This window comes from Branchiostoma belcheri, unplaced genomic scaffold, assembly GCF_001625305.1.
Source record: "Branchiostoma belcheri isolate BF01 breed outbred unplaced genomic scaffold, Haploidv18h27 scaffold787, whole genome shotgun sequence".
Classification (NCBI taxonomy): domain Eukaryota; kingdom Metazoa; phylum Chordata; class Leptocardii; order Amphioxiformes; family Branchiostomatidae; genus Branchiostoma; species Branchiostoma belcheri.
Genome location: NW_017804450.1, coordinates 676 through 12380, shown reverse-complemented (window position 1 = coordinate 12380; position 11705 = coordinate 676). Strand labels below are relative to the sequence as shown.

The 11705-nt window shown below is 41.5% G+C and overlaps 1 protein-coding gene across 1 annotated transcript; it reads right to left on the bottom strand.

The window, feature by feature from the left end:
- Positions 1-3026: 3026 nt before the first annotated feature.
- Positions 3027-7379, bottom strand: LOC109485843 (the record flags this gene model as incomplete). The annotated part of the gene is made up of 4 exons (XM_019789515.1): positions 7025-7379; positions 5857-6064; positions 3558-4813; positions 3027-3186 (listed from the first exon to the last, which is right to left on the bottom strand). Coding segments are annotated over exons 1-4 (1875 nt in total), but the record flags the coding sequence as incomplete, so codon positions are not given.
- Between the last annotated feature and the right edge of the window lie 4326 nt (positions 7380-11705).

Here is an 11705-nt window from a genome sequence, read left to right as displayed (position 1 = left end):
CCTGGTAAAATACTGAAATCCAGCAAAACAAGTCAACCCTCATGACATTAATTGTGGATTTTGGATTCATTTACAAAGAGTAAGGTTATGTTGGAGTTAAAGTGCGGTTTTATTTCACTCAGTGAGCAACAAGTTGTGTAATTCTAGAACGAATAAAGCCATGTAATCATGACGAATTAGAATTATGAAGATCATTTGTCTGCCTTGAAATAAATACATTCACACAATCAGAAACATCCTATCATCCAAGTGCTCAGACTGCACAGGCGATTTAACTTAAAACCTATAATATAAAAACAAGATCGTTGTAGTATTGAACGCGATCACGTGATTATATGATTGACGACCAATCCTATCTCGCTCTCACCGGGACCAGCCAATAAGAGCCGCGATGCTTTGTTTTGGTGGGTCGTTTGAATCTTGCTTTGTCACAACGACGGTTTGCTTTTTCAAAACACGTTTGTCTCGGCTTGCAAAGATTACTAGTATGTTCCTGAACTAAAATGGCGTCAAACATTCCGTTCTGTTACTTCGTTTTCGCAACGGAAGAAATGACTCTACTACATGGGCCGACAATTTGCCGACAACACCGCAAGGAACCAGGAAACCGACAGGAGGAAGGGTAAGCTAAAACAAGGATACTATTATATATACGGCACTATCGTTACATATATCTTAAACATGTTGTTTAAAAACCTTGGCTAAGTTGTGCCTACGGCAGAAATATTTATTTTGGCAAGAAGTGTACACTATTTTTTTACTGATTAATAACATAGTTTATTATTTCTACTTAGAAGTACATCGATATAGTTTGTATGTTGCTCAGAACATATGTATTTTTTTTCAGGCGCGGATTTTGGGATACTTTTGAGACGATTTGAAGAAACTTTATCGCCAGGCTGTCGGAGAGCTCAGAAAAGAAAGAAAGAAAAGCGACTGCAGTCACACAGAAGAGGGTGAGTCTATGCAAATGTATATCTTTGCATACGAAAGCCGACAAGGCTCTTGACAATTTGAATTGTTTTCATTACCGAGGGAAATGTTGTGTTTGTATTGTTCACATGATTACAATGAAAAGAAACAATTAGACGTTGATGCTTGATGAATGGAACCTTTTCATCTGGACAAAATTGTTGCTGTCTGACGTTAAAAACATTCGTTAAAAAATGATAAATGACTTCTCCTCGAAATCGGTGTCCATACAGACGTCCGCATCTTTGCCAGGCTTGTTTATAAAACGTCTAGTACATGTACACGTAACTTCAAATGAAATTCAAAAATGCCTTCGACTTTTGACTTAGATTTTCGTTTTTCCATGTCCTGCAGGCCAGGCTGGAGGCAAACAGGCAGACTGCACACCCAGGCTCAGATCTAAAGGCGAGGGTGCTGTGTTAAAGCGCCCGGCAGGCTCCGAAGACCCAGGCCGGCCCCGCTGCACTCCCGCCCGGGGTGCACCCCGCGCCCAGCATGTCGCTCCGGCCTGACTGCGATCACAACCGACACCATCACCACGCCATCCCGCAGACAGACAGGGGGCAGTTTGTCCTTCCAGGATGAAAACGTTTCGCTATGATCCCCTGAAGCAAGGGGGGCCATACCTCCTGGCCTGAAATCTACAACAAGCCTCATTTTGTAGAGGCGACAACGCAAACTTTACGAAACCGACAGCTTGTCTTTAACGACATTGTAAATTGAATACGTGTTCATGTAATTAATTTCTGAGCAAATGATCTTTTTTGTAATGACGTGATATTGTTTTCTGCCAAGCCTCATTTAACTTCATGTTAGGTCTGCAATTATGTTTTTGCTACACGTACCTGTATTTTGAAGAACTTTGTTTGAGGCCTTCTTTGTTTATTGAAAATTTAGTCTTTTGACTGTTTGTGTAAGCGCCATTAACTTTCAAGATCTGAGGGCTATTTTCCTCTTTTAACCTGATGATATGTCAGTATTAGTTACTTTTTGACATTTTTTGCTAAAATGAACTTCTATTTGGAGGTGACTGTGATGAGATGTGATGTTAGTTTACTTTTTAAAGTTAGAGAAATCTGTTAATTACTAGTAATTTCTGAGTTTACACCGGGTCCAACGACTTTAAAAGTCTAGTCCCTGGAAGGCTAGTTCGGAAAAAAGCTATTGTTTCTATGTTTCGGCTACACATTTTTGTACCAGGTTACATTATTGTATAGTGTTAGCATAGTGCATAACGTGTATACACTATACATAGAGCGTTATTTTTGTCAGTCTGTAAATGGCGATCCTGTTTATACCAATAAAACGATGAATGAAGTATAAACATGTATTACTTTTTTATGAATGAAATGTGTTCCTAAAACATCGAAATGTGTCCCGGGAGCGGGGGAAGCGATTTCTCGGGAGCCGGGCAGCGAAGCCCCGGGAGCGGGAAGGGGGGTCCCCGTAGTGCGTGCAGTGGGGTCCCGAGAACGGGAACAGCCGGGCCCCGGGAATGGGAGCAACGGGTCCCGGGAACGGGAGCAACCGGTCCCGAGAGCGGGGCGGGTTTTGGCCGGGGGGGGGGTGTAGTACCGGCATGTCCGACCCGTACACGGCGAATTTCCGCTGCCGTGTGGAGAATAATTAGGTGATAATTGCCGCTAAATTATGCATATTCCAGCAACACACGGAGCGGTGCACGGCCATTTCCTGCCGTGTACGGGGATGTACAGGGATCGTGTCCGGGCATATAACGTCCAGTACACGACCTGCACACAAAAAGTGGTTCATTTCCGGGAGTGTACAGGACATGTACGGGACTGGACACGTTTCGTGTGCAGGTCGGAAACCCCCGGGTTCTACCGGAAACCTAAAATATCCGGGAAAGTGTGCGACAATTTCTCACACGGAAACGGGGGATTTTGTGCGGTGTCAACTCAACAAAGGTACAAAGAAGTCGCAACAGTGAAAAACATACAAAATGGCCATAATGACCTCCACATAGACATCCCAGTTATGCCATTGTTCAAATGTCTACTATTTGAACAAAAAATTAGAGAACAACAACACACCTCTGGTACAGGAAGCTCCATAGCTCTGTAAACCTCAACGATCCAGTGATAGGCAGGGCCGAACTCCCTGAAGCACCACGACATATTGCCTTGTAAGAGGCCAACATCTGTCCAAAGGCAATAGGCTAGCCTGTTCAGGGATATGCTTTTGGACCTGTACCTGCAACCAAAAATAAGTACATATTCTTCACACACACACGCACACATACACAATATATATTTGCCATCTTTTCAAGTGTACATGAATTCAGACTGTTGTACAACATTGTATGGGGATGTCATTGTTGTGGAACAGTATATACAAAAAATCTGCAGCTGTCTTTTACTGGGCACTAACAACACAATTACATGCATATCAGCGTATGGTGTGCACTCTGAAACAAAATGGTCTCACTAGCGATAATTGATAGTGCATATCACTAAGCAATGGATCGAAAACACATTAATTAGTCCCAGTGAATGCAGACATTCACAATCACATGAAAAGGGTTTACTGTGTTAGGTAAATATAAAAGAGGCAAACACACAAACCTGATCAGGACGTTGTTCCTGGCCTCGGGATAGTTCGAGTGGCCTCGACCCATTTCTGGATGGATCACATCCTTTGCTTTTGCCGCTCGCTCTTCACATTCTATTTCGTAGGCCATACTGTGCATGGGGCAGGTGAGAGGATGGGACGTTTTGTACATCTCACCGGTACACTGCACATCTAGTGGGTCACACTTCTTGCATGAGCACCTCTTCTTTCCGTGGAAGTCACAGCTGCCATCTTTCCACTCGTGAATGTTCCTTGCATGATGTTGTCCAAGGGCTCGCATCCTCTTTGCATATAGTGCAGCATCTGTTCCACTTTGCACCAGAGCTGCGAAGTGATTGATCTTTGCTTGCTTGATCATGTTAGGGCGGATGCAACCGCAGGTTGCAGAGTGGTGTTTATTGATGCAAACACATTTTAGCTTGTCCAGTTCGTACGTACTATGTCTCTGTTTGTAGCCCTTAGAGAACGTTTTCATGGATGCCAGTTTCTCCAGCTGCTTTCCGTGGGCCCTGCCCACGTGGCCACCACAGTACATGACCTTGGACTTCGAGAAGAACTTTTTAAAGGATTTCTCGCTTGTACTGTCGGCGTCCTGCCAATGGACTTCTACTTCCATGCCTTCGTGTTTCAGTTCTTCCCATATAAGCTCGAAGCCATACCCTTCGGCTGACTTTGAGGTTCCTGGAAACAGGGGTACGCTGTCTGCTGTGGTGACGTCTTTACCCCTCATGCAGAGATGGACTGCTGCAAGAAGCGCATTTTCACAGTAGTCCACGAGAAGCACCGACATGTTCTTACTGTGATGCCCACGCGTATGATAGACGCCATCACCGGATGTTACAGCTCTCTTCCAGCTACCTACTTTAGTTGGGTCCATCTCCTTCATATTGGCCCGGGCTTTCTTCATCTGTACATCTAGGATGTTGTGGACGTGTGGATAGGCCTTGCTGAGTATGTTGTAATATGTGTTGAAGGAAAAGATGGGGATACCAAGACCGAGGTGTAGAGCCTGGTTATATTTCTCGTACGTGTTCCCATTCAAAATGAAAGAGAGGGCCAAAGAATGCCCAGCAACCTGTCTCTTCTCTTCTCGCAAATATGTGGAGGCATCAAACGTTACACCCCCACCTTTGCAGCCAGTGCACATGAAGACAGCCCTCAGGTTGCCTCCCAAGCCAACTCGTTCTGTTTTCCAAGGTACCAAAATACCGTTGCATCCCTTTGTCGAACAGTTTCTTTTTGCATTTACCTAATGTGGAGGGAAAACAATTCTTGTTAGTTAAAAAAAAATACTTAGCTGACACTATGACTGTCTGATATATTTAACTATTTTGTGCGGGGTTCAAACCTATACTGGTGCAGGTGCAGACAAATTTTACCCACACTACGAAGTCTTTAGAAAGTATTGATCATTCAGAACTCTCCCCAAATATTGAGAATATCCCGGAGGAAGGTGTGCAGCACCATCAGTCTTGGGGACATAGTCTGGAGGGGAGAGAAAGTCCAGCCTCCCTCCAGAGAGAAGTTATAGCATTTTCTTTGTCCAGATACAAATGGAAGACACCATTTTCTCTGACTTCAGGTTTTGTTCTTCTCTAAAATACCGGTAGTGGTGTGAAAAATCAAGCCAAGGCTAATCTAGCATGCAAACACACTTATTCCATAAGCTTCTGATGTCATCTTGCCAGCTTTGGTTATTTTCATCTATTGTCAAGGATGTAAAAAAATACAAGCATGTACAGAATAGGTACTAAGGTAAGAGTGTATACTAGTCTAGAAATCAACCGTGTACAAAAAATAATACAACCCAGTACAGAATATACACTGCTGAAAAAAACAACTGTTGACATTTGGAAAAAAATTGGGCATAGGTTCCCCACTATGACCCCTAACCAGGGTACCAACAGAATGAAAACTGTTCAGAAAACAGTGCCATTACTCTTTTACTTCATAAGTGGCAACAGTCAATACAGCAAGTAAAAAAAAAACATATACGTGCATGGATGTAGACATCAGAAATACCCACACAACTTCAATTTTACATGCACTAACATGAACTAGTATTTCATTCTACTGTGGTTCATCTGTCAATTTATGAAAAAAATATATAAAAAATTGCCCTTTCAAAAAGAAAAAAAAGGACAGTAATGAGTAAAACATATCTCTTGGATTATTTACTGTCTAAAATGTTATAATCGAGTTTACTGATATGAAGTACTCGCGACAGGTGACAATGGACAACAATCTGAATATTCAATTGCATTTTGCTAGTTTCTTACTAGTACTACCCACCTGATCAATCAAGTATCCCACAGAGTCACCATATGCGATGAACATGGATTTTGCCATTGCCTTCCAGGTGCTGGCGGATGTATCCAGTGTTTCCTCGGACAGAGGACTACTAGTGGTTGGCTCACATGGAGTGCTCTCCGTGTTTGCTGATGTTGACGGCTGGTCCTCCTCGGATGAGGTCTCGAAGATCAAGCTCTTATTGAAACCCCTGAGGAATAAAGATATAATGTTAGAACTACAATGACAACTGATTATTTTGTAAAGTATTCAAATATGGCAGAGACTGTAATTCACATATCAGACTTCACAGCCACAGAAGACGGTGTCTTTCCAGGATAGAAGAAATAGTCTTTCAAGACTGGACTGCCAATGCTGACATTCTACACATTACAAGTATAAAATGGTCTAACACAATGATATACTAGTAGGAGCTTCAAGTCTAATTTGAAAAGAAATAAAATACAGACACAGAGTTACATACAGACATTCATTGACCTGCTGTCTGAACCAAAACAGGTTTGGTCAATAGTATATATGTATACCAAACAATTCTTTTACTGGTAAATAATCTGTTTTTGTATGAGAAATGAGGTAAAAGCAAGATGGTATGAGGGTTTTACTCATTCCAGGATTTTCAATAAGTGCTAAATTTCCAGCTTTCAAATGGAAACAATAAATTTTCACCTGGTGTAAAATATGTGCTCAACTGTGTTTCATTTTCTTTAGACACAGGTACAACCCTGTAACGAGATCACTTTATGGGTTCACGCATACGTATGTGCATAAGTTACAGTCATCATTTCAATAACGTTTGACTAAAAAGAATAAAATGCCTATTTCGTCATTTGCATAATTTCTAAAAACTGAGCCGAAGTACTAAACATAATAAAGGCTGCTGCGTGCTAGCAATACATATGTACGAGTCAGTTTTGCAGCACAGACAAGAGAACCAACACTTGTGTATACAGATGTAAATTCTTCAAAGATAAAAAATGAATATCAAAGAAGGCGTCGGTATCGGGCCTTTGAACTTTGAAGACGCCTTATCTTTCACCGTAAGTAAAAAAAATCAACTACGTCGAGTGGAAACGCTAATATCAATCTCGAACAGAAACACAGGCAGCATGGGATAAAATCTGAGACTTGAAGGGGTTTTATAGAGCCTTACCTTTCCCGCACTGTTTCGGCTGCGCTATCCACGCTTCTGTATCTGTGCTTTCCTGGCGTAGTCATAACTTGGCTTTTCTCGTAAGCTGTGACGGTATATCCGACTGGTGGCACGAATGTCCGGCTTCTGGAACCTTTCCCTACTCCCCGTTTAGCATGCGAGAGTGCATTAAGTGCAGAAAAACGCTGTTTTTTCCGCGGTTTTCTGATTTTGCCTCCTGACGATGTTTTCCGCTGGCCACCACCCGCCATCTTGTTTGGAACTTTTGGAACTGGGGAGTGGGTTCAGAACGAGGCTGGGGCGATGACGTCATTCCGGGACTGGCATTTTCCACGCGGCTGTATTTCGCCGTTCCTTTCACCCCCTCTGGAAAAGGGAGGGCCCATTTCTCGCTTTCTGTACGCTATCTACAGCACGTAGAAAGGTCATTGACCTGGGTTTTACCGGAAGTGAAAGGGGCTCACTCAAAGCTGGCGAAAATATAGACATCCGTGCAGTTTTGAGAGCTCTAAACGGATATGCCGTAACCACAACAATAACAGACGATTTTTAAGACAAAACTGTGGCAAAGCTGCTCATAGAAAGGGACAAAAAATTGTCATATTTTAAACATAAGCCTCTAAACTAAAAACGTACGTCAGGCCGACGCGATGCATGGCGGCATGAATGTGTGAGGGCTCTCTCCGCCGAAATTCGCGAAAAAATTCGCGAAAAATCAACCGTTAAGAAAACCGAAAAATGCTGACGTACGTTTGTTAGTATTATTATTGTGCACATTTGAGCCAAATATTATAGAGATAGAACAGAACGATGGCTCAAAAAAACTTTTTTTCTAAAAATGGGCGTGGCCCATTAACTGATGATGACGTTATCCTGACGTCACAAAAATTTGCATAAATTATCATTTTACAACAAGGTACCTATCTTCAAAATATTAGGGTCTAACTGTAAACCAAACTCTTGTTTTCTAAACATCCAAAAAGGCCTCAGCCACCCTTCAACACTACCTCGTGAACCTCGGAGGATATGCCTTCAAAATTTAACCAATAATGTAGGGAATAGCTATCCACCTGTTGTTGTCTTAGTTATATGTTACTTCATACTAAAGTTATATCAGCGTAACTGAGCATTGTTTTCCCTTGTGTTTCTCATTCTTTCCCTGCCATGTCGTATAATGTGGTGAAGCCATCGCTGTATTTTAATAATGGTTTATTTCAAATTCAAGTTACACCTCGCAGCCAATGGCTGAATTATGTGATACATTTACAATTGATTAATAGATTTACGCAAATAAACAGTCTAACGTATAATATTTAAGATCGAGGTATGTAGGTAGCGCATTGAATAAAAACAATTGATAACAAGTGGTTGGTTAAAACATTGAACATTAAAGTTAAAAGCATATCGGGATAAAATGATTAAGTGTGGCGCAACGAGTAGATTCTAGTATGTACATTTGAATAAAATTTCTGGGAATATTAAAACATTTGAGTACACGTACATACAAATAGATGGCAGCATTAGGTTATAAGTAGGGCAACGAAGTAAAGAGCAGCTACAAATTCAGCATCCGTATCATGTAAGGAATTGCACTTGTTCGGTATCTTTCAGTTCTACAGAAGGCAGTGTCCAGTTTAAGGGATGAGCGGGTCGTCCTACCACTGATTTCAACTCTTGGAGGTGGCAATAAGTGTCTGTGCAGCTTAGATCGTTCAAGTGATCTAGCGAAGTTCATTGTCAGTTTGTCACGGCGTGACTTGAGTGTTGGTAGGTTGAACTGTGCGCATGCCTTGTGGTAAGAGGTGAAATCCTCACTCAAGATTATTCTCAACGCACGGCGCTGGACATTCTCGATTCTGTTACTGAGTTTCGCAGACAAACCAGAGTGCCAAACAGGTGCCCCATACTCGAGAACCGGACGGATGTAACAGGTGTAGACTGTTACCAGGTCATCAGCTGGAACGCGGAAGTGCTTCAGTTTTCGAAGTAAGTAAAGACGTTGGTTTGCCTTATTACAGATGGAGTCAGTTTGAGAATTCCACTTCATGTCAGCTTGGAGATATAGTCCCAGGATCTTCATTACATTTACATGCTGGAGGTCGATGTTGTTGATCATGAGTGGTCGGGGCGTAAACGTTGTCTTGGAATAATGCACCACCTATTGTTTTTGTTTGCAGTAGTGGAATGGTCACAGTCTGTCAGACATAAAATATGAAATAGAAAATCATATTTAATATATGTCCGCTCGAGTAGCCAAAAGGACATACCAATGTACATATAGATATCTGCCTGTCTGAGAACATTAATATAAGCACACAAGATGATGTCTGGGAGTACTATGTTAGCGGACTAAGAAAATCTGCTGAGGCGCAAACTGTACAGGAAAATTACAACGGCTTTTGTCACTATTGCATAATTTGTAAGATTTTTAAGAGGAAATGTATCTTTATTAGATTGTACACAGGTGACAGTTATTTTTTGTTCTTCTTTTCAGAAATGAACGCACAAAATACAATAAACACATTCGAAAAGCAAGGGAACATCCAGGAAAGTATATGTCAATAATAATTGATGGCATGGACCAAAAGAAGACAGCCCTCCCACACATCACAGAAAAGATTAAGGTGAGTTTTTGTTTAACTTGAAGCATGACTATTCTTTGATTTTTGTTGCCTACATGTGTATTGAGTAATTTGATATTCTCAACACATCTTTATGTGTTCTTGTAAATTGTTAGACTGTACATTTATAGTATAATTCTCCTGTGTTAGTAAGACTGCAGATTGTTTTCATTGAGATTACAATTACACACAACTGTTTATGTCACAACTGACAAGTGTTTATGTCCTAATACCAGGTCCACCCAGAGGCCCAGCCCCAGAACTACATATACATGATGGACGACGAGCCTGAGGACCAGTCCGAGGCGAGGCCGCCTGGAGCCAGGAAAACACATGGCTGGGCAGGCTAGAACAAATCTGGTGAGACCCTGGGTAGACCATTCATTACTCCAGGGTGTCGGCCTGGTCCTCATGGGTCCGGCTGTTGGTGGAGTTTAATCGTGAGTGTACCTCAATATTATAACCAACTTGACTTAAACATGACAACTTAACCGGGAGAACACAGTACACGTGCATTAACGTGTTATCATCAGCAATCAGCGTCACTTGTGGAGTACCACAAGGATCCAACCTTGGACCTCTCTTATTTATAATATATATAAATGACCTTCCTAACTGCATTCAGTTATGCAAAATTGCCATGTATGCCGATGATACGATAATCTACTTCGCGGCACGTAACATCCGTACAGTCCAGCAGGCACTACAGGGCGACGCTACCACACTCGCACAGTGGTTTTCTGCAAATAAGCTGTCGCTAAATCCAACCAAATGCAGGAAAATGTTAGTAAGATCGCCAAGAACAAACTGCCCAAACACTGACCTACAACTCATACGTGATTCGTGCAAGTGTCAGTGTTTAAGGTAATCCCAATGATGCCATGGTAGTTGTAAGTGCCAATGATTCGTAAATGGAATACCTCAGACGCTCTCTCGCACAAAATCAAGAATGGTAAAGTGAGGCATACACATCAAATGACTAGTGTCGATGCTATGCAAAATACTGAGTACAGTTTAAAACTTGGTGGTCTACGTGTCTCCGGAAATGGACATGCGGGGTAATCTCCAAGCAGATGCTAGGGTGATTGTTCTTATCAACCCATGCAAAGCAGAAGACATTCTAAATTTCTAAACTGGTAATGAAATCGCTTAGGGTAAGTGAAGTAAGAAGTTCTTAGCTCAGTTTACCATGCCCATCTTTAATGTGCTTTCATCACCATCTTGCCTTCATCTAAAGTTGTCTATAGCATATGCTGAGTATTCATCACGACGATAAACCAATATGTTGCGAATTGCAACATTTGCCGTACATACAAAGTAAAGTATATAGCTTATAGGTCATATTTCTTGTTCCTTTGTACAGTTAAAACCACCACCTGCATATGGAATCTTTTAGTGTTCAACTTGGTAACTTTGAAGTCATGCACATCGAACCATCGAACCACTATTGTCTACCTGCTAATGTACACCCATTTTGTACATTATAGTTGTAGAAATCATCAGAGTATAGATCTTGTTGAAAAAGAAGCATGATTTCTATTTTCCACTATTCAGGTGCATACTCTCATCTCTCCCTCCCTCCTCTCTCTAATATATACACGGCTTATAGCATTTTAGTCATACCAGCCATGTTTGCTGGTAACATTGATGCATAGCCATGGCAATGTATGTTTTCATTGCCAGTCTTGTTGTATTTTGATTCGGCTGTCACAGACTGACAGAGGAAAATATCTAAATTACCGCTACTAAGTAGGTCAGTTCTGCACAAAACTCAGCTTGAAGAATTGTTCACTGAGACATTAGTTACATAAAGCTTATAATAAAGTTTTTAAGTCTTCACAACCTTTTCTCCCAGTTTTACATTTGAAATCTCACTATAATGGCCCCACCAAAATACAGTAGGCAGCAGGCCAGATACAAATAACAGACCCATTGTCATGTCAATTTGATTTATGATGTCACAACAGACAGCCATACCCATACCATATCACTCAAGGAACTCCCTAACAGAATGCAGATGTCGAAATTTTAAAAAAAGGAACCCTTAGGTACTACAATTT